Source organism: Megachile rotundata, chromosome 8 (genome assembly GCF_050947335.1).
Source record: "Megachile rotundata isolate GNS110a chromosome 8, iyMegRotu1, whole genome shotgun sequence".
In the NCBI taxonomy this organism is placed as follows: Eukaryota; Metazoa; Arthropoda; class Insecta; order Hymenoptera; family Megachilidae; genus Megachile; species Megachile rotundata.
In genome coordinates this window covers 14,952,729-14,967,691 of record NC_134990.1, presented here as the reverse complement: position 1 = coordinate 14,967,691, position 14,963 = coordinate 14,952,729, and the positions used below count along the sequence as shown (strand labels likewise).

General features: G+C 45.9%; 2 protein-coding genes across 9 annotated transcripts in view; one reads left to right on the top strand and one right to left on the bottom strand.

The window, feature by feature from the left end:
• The window catches only part of LOC100881898 (uncharacterized), an 88,364-nt gene that overhangs the window by 39,123 nt on the left and 34,278 nt on the right, over positions 1-14,963 (bottom strand). The gene's annotated exons all lie outside the window — the stretch shown is intronic.
• LOC100875451 (uncharacterized) lies at positions 1,479-8,333 on the top strand. The gene is made up of 4 exons (XM_003702774.3): positions 1,479-4,714; positions 4,823-4,936; positions 6,116-6,226; positions 7,288-8,333. Exons 1-4 carry the CDS (start codon positions 4,414-4,416, stop codon positions 7,722-7,724), a joined length of 963 nt encoding a protein of 320 aa, XP_003702822.1. The 5' UTR covers positions 1,479-4,413; the 3' UTR covers positions 7,725-8,333.

Here is a 14,963-nt window from a genome sequence, read left to right as displayed (position 1 = left end):
ACTGGCGAGGAAACGGATGCCCAACATGCAGGCACGTTTTAAGAAATTAGTCGTACGCGTTGCCTTGTTACGCGAAATGCCACTCCACGCGACACCTTTTATTTTCTCCACTCTCTTTCTCTCTACTATTAATTAATTGCACCGTGAATCGACGGACGAACAATCAACCCGACAGACAATCCACATACCTCCTCCTGTCAGCGGTATATTGCAGCGAGTGTCTTTCAAAAGCTTGCTAAAATATTAAATGGGATTTTCCAACTTTTCCAAAAATTCTAAATATCTCCCTCGAATCGTCATATGAAATGTAAAGTCTTATTGCGATGTGCTCTATCGTTCTTATTCGCAATATCGACACGGCGATGTAACGAGAATTTTTAACGATATTACCTTTTTCCTGGATTCAAAAGAAAAATGGGACAATCGAAAGGATCGGACCGGTGTTGGATTACCTAGTTCCCGATCGTCGCAGATGCGACGAAGGCAAAAAAATAACGCAGAAGGTGGAAAAAATGGGGTTAATCTGGTACTAATCCACCGAAAGAATCGGACACCGAAGTAAACGTTCAAGGACACGAAGGTTCTAAACGCGTGAAAGCGAAGGAAATTGAAGGGAACCTTTCTACGTACTTTTACTTAGAAATTAGCCAACCTTAGGGTCGGCTGCGAAGATCGGTAGTAAAAGTTCCGAAACTGGGCCTTTATAGATCGTGACCTCTATTTAGCCAAGGGTGCTACCGACGGCTATACTCTTTTACCATGGAAAGTAATTCCTGCTATCAATTTAAGCCCTCTGTATATCGGAAAATTTCACAATATCGATGATTCTTCTTTTCAAAAATTTCAATCGAAGCATAAATATGTACAAGCTCGATTAAGTTCATTTAAACTGCAGCCTTAATTTATATTGCTTTATACCCGAACGCTTTCTATTTTGAACCGCTGTAGGATGTTCCAAATTTTAACTACCTGAAATTTTACTTTCTTTATTCAATAATATTTATTAATTAATATTTCATTGTGCGTAGGTTTGCAGTAAAACAATATGTAAGAAAGTTAAGGGAATTTTAAGGTTTAATAATGATCCTAAATTATTTTTTGAAACACGAGTCAGCCATAATCCGGCTAATCCAAGCGACAGAAGATGGTATAAATTCTGAAATCACGACCTCGTTAAGTCTGGATAATCCTGCGGTAAGCGTTGAATTAACTCCTGACAAATTTATTCGCTTTGACGGATTTACTCGGTGTAAATCGTCCTGCTTCACAATATTTGGACAGACGTTTGCATAAATCTCTCGGAAGGGGGCCTTTACCCTAATCGCGATGATTCAATTTTTCGACAGTCATCTTTACACTGTAGATATGTTACCGTGAAAGACTGAAATTTAGAGAATGTCACCACTGGTGAATGTCATCACCGGTGAATGTCGACATATACCAAATACGTCGTCGAAAGACCGAATATTTTATTACATTCTTGTACATTCGGTCCTTCACCGGTGTATGTCGACAATCACAGATATGCTCTGGTGGAGGTCCAAAAGAGAGGAGCCGACAAAGAAGCGACTGGCTCTCTCCCGCCAAATCCTGTGTTCTGCGTGGAGTCAGTCAGCTTTGTCAATCTTATGCGAGCTTTGATGATGCGAGCAACGTTTTCTTAATTTTTTTTCCAATATCGTAATTTATACTGAATGGATACTGCAGTAAATCGTGATCTTTTTCTTGAAAAGTTAAATGCATTAATTGCGGGTAAACGAGAAGACAATTGTTTTTATTTTTCTCAAGAAAAGTACTCTAAAATACTTTCTGAAGTGGTTTCTGCTAAAACTAAGTGCGACACACCTTTGGATTACGGACGATTAAAACGTTTTGACGTTTTAAAAATTGATGATGAAAGGAAATTAATTGTACCATTAAAATCAGGGGAAACGAATATACAGTATTATGTTACCAATGAAAAATTGTTCAGTATACTATATGAAACTCACGCCAGAATAGGCCACGGAGGAAGAACACGTATGCTTAGAATGTACTATGTGTTTTAAATTCTTGGTCTCTCCTCTCAGAAAGAGAGGCGAAAAAGTTACGTCACCCTTGTGACGTTTTATAGCGACTGAATTACGGAGAAGAAAATATAAATCTCCGACATGTTCAACGTTCACCATTAGTGCATGGTGAATGTCGACATTTACCGGTGTAAGTCAGAAACAAGGGTATTTAGCAAATATTTCGGACACACACCAAGCGACTACACCATGTCGACATTCACCAGATTTCGGTCTTTCACGGTAACAGCTATACTTTATACTAGCCTAGGTATTTCGAACGTTCCACACTATAGAAATATTTTTTTGCTTAGAAATTTGTCGTAGTTCGACAAAGAAACCCTTGTTACAATGAAATAATTAAGACAGTCAATAGAGTTTAAAACCCTCCTCGGAATTAATTACCTGCGACTATTAGCCCATTAGGGGTAATAAAAATGAGTTTTCTAACAATGAATACCACGGTCACAAGCGTTTCGTTTTATTATTGATAATACGCGACAGGAAGAAACCAGAGGGCATAATTTTTGTCGAAAACCGAATGGTAAGATTTGTAAGGCGAAAAGCGTACTACCGGTAGAACGGGCCTCAATATTTGGACAGCAATCGACGCGGTATCTTTGTATACCTTGGATGGGAGCGTCCGGGTCGTAGAGTAGAAGTGCAAGAGATTTATTAGGGTGTCAAGGCTCATTTCACCGATTTTCGCGCAAAAGAGATGCGCCAATTCAGCCCTTTTGGCGGAAACTCGAAAAGGACAGGTCGTAAAGCGTTCGCGTTGGCCGTGCACGAAATTCGAATCGATCTTGACGGAATCCCAACCCTTTGACTTTCTGGGTCAGCGTGTCGTTCACGGTGGCTTTCCTGCAAGATTTACAACGAAATTGCACTCGCACTCTTGCACTCTGCTACCCCTTTACGTCTGCCACATTGCTCCCAAACAGGAAAAAGGGGTTTAACGAGATCTGTTGCTTTTATTTTTCGTTCTCTCCCTCTTCTACCGCGGCGTACTAATTAACCATTCGATTGTACATGGCAATCGGATATAACCAAAAAAGAGGTGGGCTGCGAACAACAATTTTTTATTCGGTTATACTTTTAATTTGCCGAATCAGTTACGCGAACGAATTGTGTTCACCGTACATACGATTGTGAAATTTGTCAGGCATACAATTATTTTACGTCGAAACAAAAGTTCTGTAATCAACGTAAATAAAACATTTGTCGAATTGCCGTCGATTTTGAGCACGACTACCTGGATGTTTCGATTTACGACCTCGTTGTACCCAAAGTTTCGCATAACGAGCCCACATTTTTTTTCTAAGAAAATCATCCTGACTTGATCGTTCGACGACTAGTAGGACACCCTGTACATTCGCATACCATATATCCGTCGCAATTAATAAGATAGCGAAAGGAATGTCCGCGAAGGCGGGAGGATCCGCGTGCTCCTTGATGGCGCGAAAAGGATCCGGTAAGAGAAGCGTGTAGCTTCGAGTGGAGGAGCGTGGATGCTCGCGAGGGTGGGGTGGACGGAACACGTGCGCGTGAAAATTTACGTCGCGGCGTAAGCGTGGCGTGGCTGGCAAGGTAGAGCAGCAAAGAAGACCGAAACAGAAGGAAAACCGAGTTGTACTCGCGTGGCTGAGAAAGAGGGAGAGCGCAACGGGCACCGAACGGACGAAGAAACGCGCGAAAAGGGCGAGAAAGAGGGTGGCGAGAACCAACGAGGGAAAGAGACGCGAGAAGAGAGGGACAGAGGCGCGACGAGAGAGGATAGATAGACGGAAAACGATAAGGAAGAGCGTAGGCACAAGCCACCCTTGGCAAGCCAGAGGCAGCAGGCTGGCAGCCCCTTTCGCAAGGCACCCCCTAAGCCTGGTTAGGGGCGAAGGCGGCGAGCCGCGGAGGCCACAACACGACCGCCGTCCTCATTGGTCGACGCGCTTGCCCTGGGTGGGGCTCCGGAAAAATTGGAGGGGAGAAAAATCCCCTCTAAATAGCTGCGGCTGCGGCCGCGAAAAACTAGAATCCGCTCAGCCGGCATCGAGTGCGCGTCGGTTCGATCCGTAAAAACTTTTCGCCAGTCGTTTGTTTTTTAGTATTCCAGCGGGCCGCCAGTGATTTCGGGAACCCGTACTTCTTACACGAACAGCGCGCATTTTTTCTTTTTATATTCAGTGTTTTTTAATCGTTCGATCTAATGTATCGAGCGGAGTGAACTATAGACACGAACATCGGTGATCGAACTTTCACCCAAAGTGTTGTTCCAAGGATACCAGCAGCTTGTTGTGCTATTCAGGATTATCGTTCTTGGACTCGATCGTTGCAATTCTGAGTAAAGAGATTGCAACGTGCTTGAACGATGCATCTACCGGAAGGACCGTTGGCAATTGACAGCGAGACTCTACAGTCCCGTGATTTGGTGCAGACCGGAAGTCCCGCCATCCTTTGCAGCGCGTTGCCATCGCACTGGAGGTCGAACAAGGCGCTTCCTGTGGCTTTCAAGGTCGTCGCCCTCGACGAGGTCAGCGACGGCACCGTCGTCACCATCCGAGCCGGAAACGACGAGAACTGCTGCGGCGAATTGAAGAACTGTACGGCGGTCATGAAGAATCAAGTCGCCAAGTTCAACGATCTGCGATTCGTTGGCCGCAGTGGTAGAGGTCAGTGTCCGATGGACTCTTGCTCTTTACACCGTTCAAAATTCAACGTTATCCGACGTTCCCGCCGTATTCTTGGATAATAATCCAGCGATTTTTGCCTGGTTACAGGAAAGTTGTTCTCGCTGACCATCCAGATCAACGCCATACCTCTGCAAGTAGCTACCTACACCAAGGCCATCAAGGTTACAGTGGACGGCCCAAGAGAACCGAGGTCCAAGTCGAGTAAGTTCCTTCGATTCGAGATCATCTTGGGGGATTTTGCTAAATCTCCTATCGTTGCGAATTCTCTAATTCGATAAAACTCCTGATTATTTCTTCCTCGTCTCGTCAGTCTAATTATCAAACTCGTTGAAAGTATTCCCAAAGTCTAATGAATCTAACAGTCAATTTCTTCTGAGCTTGGAATAATTTCCCTACCCGTTTACTTATCGCGTGTCTAGCTAAATTTTCAGACCTCACATTTTTCCTTCCGATTAAATCTCAAGTTTCTTCGACTACAAAGTCCTTGGTGAATTATTATGTGATCAGAAACGAAAATGTGCGAAACGAGCGAACATCGGTGAAATCCGAGTGGGCAAGGAGGAATCCGCAAACCGGTGTCGGATCCTCTCGTAGGCGTTTAATAATCCGCCGGTGTACCTCAAACCGCGAGCCGCGAGGCGGTCGTAGGACTCCTCTCAGTCGTTATCCACGTGCACGTGCATAAGGGTTGTTAGGTGTGCGCGGGCGCACACGCACTCCATAACCTCACACAGCCACGGTTAGATCAGAACGCGTAGGTGGATCAGTCGAGGAAAGCTTTGGCATCGTTTCAAGCCGCGATCGGCGTCCTTTAACGCGCTCGCTTATTTTCGCGAGAAACGAGGCCCGATTGGTCCGGAGAAGCGTAAAAGTCCGCGTGTTTATTGGGCGGCATTCGGTCGGCCAAAAGAGCTGGACCGAAAGCCGCGGGAGGTATGGAACGACCATCAACGTCGTCTGCAAAGGAGCCGCGTTTATGCGTTTGTTTATCGCGCCGCATATGGCGGTAGCATGTGGCTCGCTACGAGGAGAATAACCGTCGTCTGAACGCGGCGATTTTGTAAACAGAGATCGCTAGCTCGCCTCCGGAGAGCGTCGTTAATCCGCGTTTTATGGGATGGATCCTGCGTTACCCCGCGTCTTCGTTTTTTCTCTCTTTTTTTTATTATTTGCCCGCCGCTACTCTTCGCTAGTTCGTTCGACGTTCGCCAGTTTCTGTTCCGTTACAGATTTATTTTATCGATCGAGATCGAGAAGCTGGGAAGTCGCTCAGGGAAACCTTGATCGTGGGATTTATTTATAGAGGAAATAAGCTTTGAAGCTATTTTCAACGACCAAACGCTCGATCATGTTGAAGAATATCGATTCTCGTTGTTACAGATTATCACTATGGACACGGATTCCCTGGACTGAGATTGCTCAACAACCCCTGGGGAGACGTTGCGTACCTTGGTTCTGCGTGGCATCTTCGTTATCCTGGTTTCGTCGAAGGTAAGTTCGACTTTCATGCTTTATCGATTCCCCAGTCAATCAATCGCAATATAATCTTACCCGAAATAATTGTTACAATTCTGTACGTATTGGCATTTTCTGATCGCGTAAATCTTCGAATATCGCGAAAGATTAAACAATTGCTCGTGAAATTTCGACAAATCGAACCGTAGTAAAAACGCGTCCAACCGAGAGTATCTTTCGATGATCAAAACAGCCTGGCAGAGTGCACCTAATCGCTCCCATCCAGAGCCCTTCACCCTAGTCCCGCTCGCAATCAATCAAAGGCCAACAATGCACGTGGCAAGCCAGTCCGCGACCAAAGAATCGAGATCGGCTCCCGCTGTTCGAAACGACGGTGGTTCCAGCTAGAAAAAAGCCCTCGAGAAACAGGACACACGAGCGAGTCCGCGCGTTATCGATTTCGCCAGAGTCCGCGACGCCCGGCGATGATTCATACCCCGTGGCTGGACCGAGGGGTGAGCCTGAGCTCCCTTTTCCCACAACGGACCCCTACGACCCCCATCCGACCAACCCTGCCTCGGCTTCGCAACAACAATACGACTTGGCTCCCCTTTCGCCCACCGATTCTCCTCCTACTCCTTCGTCTCCTCTGTTTCGACGCAGCATCTCGGAAATCGCGTTGTCAGGCCCTGCCAGCTAGAGCGACAAGTGTCGCTACGTTAACGACGTGATCATTTCACCCTGTAGCTGTCAACGTGCACCTATTTTTCTATCCTCAGACATCGCGTAAAACGATTAGCAGGGCTCGCGATAAGGTAGCAGGGTTATTCTACTTTCACCCTTTCCACTCGAGAACCGACTACACGGTAGTTAAAGGGTTGACGTTTCCTCGTTAAATTGCCGACGTTAACAATCGTTTTCACCCATGTTCAACGAAAGATTCGTTCATTCGCGACGAATCATGTTTATCGATACAATACGCGTACAACATGTTGATCACAGAGCTACGTCGTTAATCACCGAAATCAGAGTGCCAATATCGAACCTAGTCGGTCTTGTACACCGAAACTTAATCGAGCAATTTTCTGTTTCTGCAGGATCCATTCTCATGCCACCGACGGATTTGTTCCCGGCGACGTTCCCTCAAACGGTTCTGCCTTCGTACCCGTTCGAGCCGGTGAAATACCCGACGGAATTCGCGACCCTGTCTCCAAAAACCACCACGACCAGCAGCACGCCGGCAACCATACCGAACAGTCCGTCGAGGACACCCCCGAAGAGTCCCAGCGAGTTTGGAAGCGAATCGAACTCGGACGAGATCCGCAGCGCGTTCGTGCCCATCAGATTGAACACCCTGCCGCCCACCACGTCGGTGATCACCGCATCCTCCTCGTCACCGGAGAGAATCGTGCCGAAAAAACCCGTCGAGGGCACGAGGAACAAATTGAAGATGCCAGTGTCGCCGAACAGAACTCCATCGCCGACCAAGATCTCGTCGCCGCTGCCGGCCAAAGCGGTTTGGAGGCCTTATTAAAACGACAGGGTGAGGAGCGCTCGGTGAAACGAGGATACAATTCTCGCTGGAAGGCTAGTGATTTCTTAGACGTTGTCGGTGGATTGTATAGTCTCCGTGTCCGGTGGAGAGGTTGGCCGACGTTAAACGGAGGCAACAGAGGACGAGTTCTCTTCGTTGATTTCGTCCGTGTCGTTTCAATGGCAGGAATGAACGACAACGACAGGTCGTTCTCGGTTTTACGAGGACGATTTCTAAACCATGGTTACCTAATACGATTTCGTACAGTAACTTCGCGACGATCGATCGTTCGCTGGTCATGTTCGATCGCTCGATCCGTGTGTACATTCGCGTACGGTTAATTATTGTAAATATAGATGGACAGTTTGTATATATACGTGTAGATAGTTCGTGGACAATAATATAGAGAAGAAAGATATTATATGTACACTTCGTTGTGTATAGGAACGAGTGTGTGTGCGTGTGCGTATGTCGAGTAAAGAGAGATTAAAAGACAGAGATATTGATATTATTTATAAGCCAGAGATCTAATTTAATGTATAAACACAGATGTTATTATATAGATACGCAACGAGACGAATAAAAACGAAATCGATGCGAAAATTTAAATCCTGACTGATTATTCTTCTTCTACCCGAATCTCCCTGATGAAAAAATCAACGCTAGGAACTCTAGGTGTTAACCGGTTCCCCATTCGAACGACCCATTAACACGATTCCGTTTATCGCTTTCTCGGTCACCGGATTCACCGTAGATGAAAAGGAACGTACACGGATCGGTCTTGCGCGCGTTAGAAACGAAGGAGCAGAACGAGCGTGAAAGAGACCGAACCGCGTCGCTTCGTGCCGCTGCAAGGGGATGCCATATTTTTTTTGTCGCGATTTAAATCTGAATGGCCGTTCCGCCGCGGTCGTTCGAGGTTCCTGCGTGTGCACGTATGGGTTCCCATACGGCGAACACGAGGGAAGAGAATGGTTTATATCGAGGGGAGTGCGTGAGATCTGTATTAGTACCGATAGGCCAGCAGAACGACAGTGTTTCTCATTCCCTTTATTACTGAACTCATCGGAAAGGATTTCTTCGATCTTTTCTTTATGTTCCCCGATTTTATTCTACCACTTTTTTCCGACGAAGGAAAATTGCCGCACGTATCGACCACCATTTTTATTCGTGACTCGATTCACCTTTAATTCTCTCTCGAAAGTTAGGTTTAACGCGTTATTTTGCTAAAAAAGTAATAGCTTGAACAAAAACGAAGATCAACTACGATACCGTGTATTTTTTAACAACGTACAGGCGAAGGTGGGATGTCGTTGTAAAATTCGGGACAGCAGTGATTTTCGTTGGAAAACGCGACGAGAAATTCTTCAAATTCGACGTTTCCAGCGGATATCGTGTTACGATAGGCGAAGCCTCCATTGCCGCTACTATGTCACTGTGAAACATAACCTAGGACAAGGGACTCTTCTTTTTTTTTTTTAAACCGCCGGTTGTTTTCGTTTTCGTTCGATCGTTGCCGGATACGTTTGTCAAGCTGGTGCATGGAAGTCGAGGACAGTTAATCCCGGTGACACGGTATAACTCAATTCTCGCCCCATGGGAATATAATACTTGACGCGTGTCCCGAAGAAAACCATCGGAATTCCCGTGAAAAGCGAGCACCAGAGTTATCGACTCTGATAACGAATGCCTCGGGAAAATAGAATGAATATTAAAAAGCGACGACGGGGACAGCTCCGATCGACGACCGTCAAAATGACGGATTTCAGCTTTCTTGTTTCGAGCTGCAGAAATTACTAACTCTTGTCGAGGTACAGAATGATCACGTGGTGAACGTGTAACGTTTTCCTTCGAATTCGATGCTCGTGATTCCTTCATTAAATATTATAATCGTTACCCTATCGTTATGCTAATAACAAGCAAATATTTTTAAGTTTTCCATTCTTCGTTTATTTATAAAAGTTACATGATTTCCGATTCATCGAGTTAGAGATGATATGAACCATTTATTTTGGAAGTGGTGTAAGTCCATTTGCATGAATATACATTGTTTTAGTTGAATCACCTAAAAGAAATTTGTATAATCAAATTATATATTGATCAATTAGTAAAAAATTGCTGAATTGTCAGTCTTGATATAATTAACCTATATTTTTTCATTGACGTGTATGTTAACATTTAATTTTCTCAAAATAAATGAAAATGGACTTACACCACTTTCAAAATAAACGATCCATATGTAAAAGCAAGTATTTGAAGACGAAGAAAAGACTAGAAAGATTGTATGGATTCGAAAGAGAGAGAGAGGAAAATGAGAACCGCGTTAACACCCCGTAGCCGTAGGGCTGTTCGTTGACGAGTAGACAACGGAACCAAGCAACCATGAAGGGTCGCCGCACGAACCGAGGCCAAACCGATCGGAGGCAATCCGTGAACACGAGCCAGTCGGTGCTAACTAATGTTTGCCCAAAGAATCGCGACGAATAATTGAGTCAGCCAACAGCGGAGAGGAGAGGAGAGGAAAAAATCAGCGCCGGAATCACTGCCGGAATAATCGACTTTGTTCAATGGACTTTCCTGCCTCGCGATTTTTCAACCTTGATGTTTGACTCTCTTAACTCGCCTCACGAACCTGCTGACCTCGTCAATTTTTACTGAAAAAACGGGTCTTGTTTTACCGTATCTATTTGCTTAAAAATTCCATTCGAAAAGTTCAATACGCTAAGCTAGATCTTTCTTGTGAAACAGTTTTCCTACGAAAGTTGATCACACGGCTCAAGGATTAAGTAAAAGTCAGCTCGATCGGTAGCAAACAATTCGTAGGACCTCGTCGGAAAGAATATCAAAGGTTATTAAACGGTAAATACGAGGGATAAAGTATTACGATCTCGGCGTGTCGACACGTCAGAGGATCCTCCTCCCGGTTGCAGGATCGTGAGGACAAAGCTCGAGGGTCCTAGAGTTAGGCAATCAGCGTTGATGAGGGGGCTCTCTCGCGGGGTGAAGGGCTTGGACAATTAGTAACCACCCTGCCCCCGTGTCTTCCCGCACCTTCGGCCTCCGATTCAACCGGTGAAGTTGCCTAACAACGCACCGACCGCAGTCACCACGCATGCGAAAGAGACTGCTTCGAGCGAGCGAGCGAAGGTTTACATCTGCTACGAGTTCGCGATCTTCGTTGTCGAACGTTAATTCGGAAGCTTGTTTAAAATTTTCGCAGAAGCTGCTCGAGGAACAGAAGTTCGAATAGAAAGAACTCGTAAGAAGCGGACACGTAACGCTAATTCTTTTGACGCTCGTAATCGTCTCGTTGAGCGCAGCTTATAGAAGGGCACGGTCTATCGAAAGAAGGGAAGAGTCGCGTTGTATCTCCCGTCAAACGAAATGATCCTAATTGCGGACTCGACAACCGTCTCTTATTACGTAGATCGGAGGTAACCAAAGCGGTGGACAATCATTAAAAGTCACCGCGACGAAAGGAACCATTCCCTCGTTTCAGAGGATCGTTTTATTCGAGCCGCTTGAAAACTACTCCGTGGACGGTGTGTCCAGGATCGAAAGGGAATCCAGCCACTAATTGCCTCGATCGTTCCGTTTCCGCGAAACGTGTCGAGGATTACACGAGGTCCTCGAGGAGGTGGGGCCTCTCGAAGGAGACCGCGGGAATAATAAGCCCGCTGTCTCTGGAGGGTCTCGTCCTCGTTCTCGGATGCCTTCGTCGGAGGATCTGAGAAAAAGGCGCCAAGATCTCGAGGCGTCTTTCGAAGATAAGAACGAGCACCCGGCCGCGAGACCTCAGGAGACGCCTAACGAGCTGTTTTGCATGGCAATGCTTCGACCTCGTTATCGGTTATCGATCCGTCACGAACGAACGCGCTAGCTGACTAGTCGCGGATTAAAGAGTAGCTGCGCCCTGGCCGCGTACGCGTGTGAGTCTGCACCCAGGAAACGGGTGCACGCGTGTTGCAAACATATTTCCCGGCGAACGCGGGAGCACGCACACACACGGTTGTTTGACCGATTGCGAACGGGAGCCGGTGAAAAGGCGCATCGTTTCGCGGAAACCACCGATTTTCAGGCGGCCGCTGCTAAATCAGCAGGAACCGCTCGCTGTTACGGGGAACGCGACGATCGATGCCTGGCTTCGCGCGAGGAGAACACCGAACACGAACCGAACGTTTTTGCGTTCCGTCGACCTCCAATTATCGACAGTTTCTTCGTGTGTATACGGATATACGTATGTAGGCAGCGGAGAATGAGCAGCCACGTTCCATGCAACTGGGTCGAGCTCTTTAATCTCTTCATTCGCTTATTTTTCAACCGTTTAATACTTATCGCTCGTTCATACCCTCTAATAACAATTTAATAAACCTCCCGAACGAAGGTGCAACGATCCAAGAATTCTTTTACAGACAACATAGAACAGACGCTGCAAATCTACTAAAAAAAATCGAACAACTCCGTGAAGCATCAAAATCCGAATAATCATTGTACTCTCGTCCAATCAAGGGACACGTGGACAAGAAAAAAGGAAGAGAAAGGCGACCGAAGGCAGACGCCAGCATCAGGACAAATCAACTTCATCGAGCTCACCGAGCAGAGTAACGAGCGTCTCTCGAGCGAGTACAAGTCAGTGGACAGGCAGGCAGCGACGAGGAGTGGTTGGGAGTCAGGCGCGACTGCATTAACGGGGCCAGTGTCAGAAGATCAAACAAGATAATTAATCTCGTTAGTCCCGAATCAACCTGCGCTCTCTATTATCGGATTACCATACCGGTTGCCCGGCAATTTGTCAACGCGCCGCGTTCCTCTGCGATTTCCTCTGGCCGCGAGGACGAGCCTCGTCGAGCAGTCTGTGTTTTCGTTGGATTAACGGATCCCGCAAGGGGTGGCCACCCTTAGAATCTCGGTACGACGCATATCGTCCGGGAGTCCTGTCGGAATCGAACCGGCATTGCACAAAGTGTTTCGGCAAATTTTCGTAGCAGAAGATGTTAGAAAATCACATAGCATAGCTACGCGTCGAATTTGCTACGCTTTGCGTTTGCTATACGTACGCATCGAACGTCAAGAACTGCTTGAGAAATTCGGTAAACTTTTACGAGTGAAGGTGAATTTAAGAAGCGGGAAGAACACAGAGTGTCGTAAAAGGTAATAAACCACAAAAATTTGTCGTGGACCGCTTATAAAACCACACTCAGGCAGTCGGAAGGGACTCTTCCTCGTTTAGGGACTAGGGCATGTTTAGGACAGTGTAAAGGTGAACGTAGGACTCCCTTCCCGTGGTCATTTAGGAGGACAATTTGATCATCGACTTTACGATAGGGTTCTCTACGTTTCTAGTCCTGTTAAGTCGAGGAAATAGCAAGAAAACGGAAAAGACTCGTATAAATAAGTAAGCTAGACCCAATATTGCTCGTAGCCCGCCCTTGCAGGCGATTTCTTGAGGTAAAAGTTGCGGTCGTTGCATGGCGAAAGCCCGTATAAACTTTTATGATTTCGTTTTATAACGAGCAATGCCTTTTCTTCAATCCCCTTTTTCTTATTCCATCCCCGGACCCCAGAGGATCCTCTACTTGTCCGGCAAAATACCCGACTGCCTGGCCAATTTAAGTATTTCTCGACAAGAATTCTAATTTAATTAGAGCCGCTGCCCGTAAGCCGTTCCTGCGTTCAATTTGCTTACTCCCGTGCTCTTTTCTTTTTTACATTTTTACACCCCTGGCTGTTTTCGTTGAAACGTTGCTCGCATGTTTATACGCGGTACTCCGCCGTCTTAAGACGATTCTTAATCCTCCTTGTTTAGTTAATGGTGTTGTATGAATAGGATAAAAAGATCGTTTAACGGTGGTCTGATTTCGTTTACCTTTACCTGGTTCTTTTTATGACACTATACTTTTACGAGCTGTTTGTTAGGTTTCAACGACTTATTCTATTGACTGAAAATTGGGAACGTTGAACAAAACCATAGAAAGTTCGAAAGACCTATTGTATATGGTAATACAATCGAAAACACGCGGGAATAAAGGGTAATTTTAGTGCCACCTCCTACACCAGCTATAAGCAGAGAACTATCACAAAGCCTTTTTTTGATAAAATAAAATATTCACAGAGCCAATTGTTCACGACGCCCGAGTGTCCTTTGTTTTTCTTAGACTTTCAGGGTCGTTAATCGAGCGGTGGGCAGTATTAGAACGAGTAGGAGCATGGGAACTCGATAAATCAATGGATCGAAGCCGTAGGTAAGTTTGATCCAGTTGACGTTGGCGAAGGCCCGAATTCTTTTCGAGGGCCGCCGACTGCCATCCAGAGGCAAAACGGAACTCATCAAGCCGAGAGGAAGTGGACACGTCGGAACAATTTCCTTACACCGTCTCTGCTTCGCTCTGGCTCTACCACCCTTCCCTCGCCCCCTCTCGCCCTTCCTCTCGACCTTTCCGTTACCACCCTATCCGCTACTGAAATTTTGACCCCCTCAGCGATTGACCAATTTGCCAAATCGATTCACGTCGAAATGAACCTACGTAATATCTCTACGACCGACGTTTCCCTTGCGCTCCTTCGCGCGGACTCTCTTCTTCCACCCCTATCTCGAGTTAACGCTCACTTTTTTCCGTTAATTAGCTCCGATTACGAGAAATCGACGGATTCCAAGAAAAAAGGGGCAACGCGGTATCCCTTTCTAGACGTAAATGGTCCTAAAAAAATATTCTACAATCGACGAAACTATCCTGTGTCACGGAATAAACGGCGATTCTGAGAAGCTAGGAAATTTTCACCGCAAGCGAATGTACACAGGAAAGAGCAAAACCGAATCGATAACGCTGTTTTCGTAGAAAGTTACTCGTATATCGACAGGAAAAAAGTTGATCTACGTTTTTAAAAGTAGTCTTGAAAAGTTTTCAAAATATCTTGTCCCGGAATGCAATCAACATTGCACCTTCGTCCATTTTAATTTGCGAGTTACACAAGTAATAATTTTGCAAGAATATAGTTTCACTTTGCACCTTTAGCGCTTCGTCCTTTAATAACGTCAACCACTATCGATGCTGAAAGCGGTGCAAGAAGGAATCGCAAGCAAAAGAAAAATCGGCAAAGCTAATAGAGACAGGGTTGGTTAGAGGCAGTATAAAGAGAAAGAGAGAGACTTGCGTCTAGGAAGTACAAAAGCCAGCGACATTTTTAACGTGACGCGGAAGCAAGAGGGTACTTAGTAGCCCACCCCTCTCGGAGGCAGAA

Bases quoted from the DNA above. Each gene is read 5' to 3' on its own strand.
- LOC100875451 (XM_003702774.3), top strand. From the start codon at position 4,414: ATGCATCTACCGGAAGGACCGTTGGCAATTGACAGCGAGACTCTACAG. The intron at 4,937-6,115 runs GTAAGTTCCTTC...TCGTTGTTACAG, and splicing joins AGAACCGAGGTCCAAGTCGA to ATTATCACTATGGACACGGA. The intron at 6,227-7,287 runs GTAAGTTCGACT...CTGTTTCTGCAG, and splicing joins TTATCCTGGTTTCGTCGAAG to GATCCATTCTCATGCCACCG.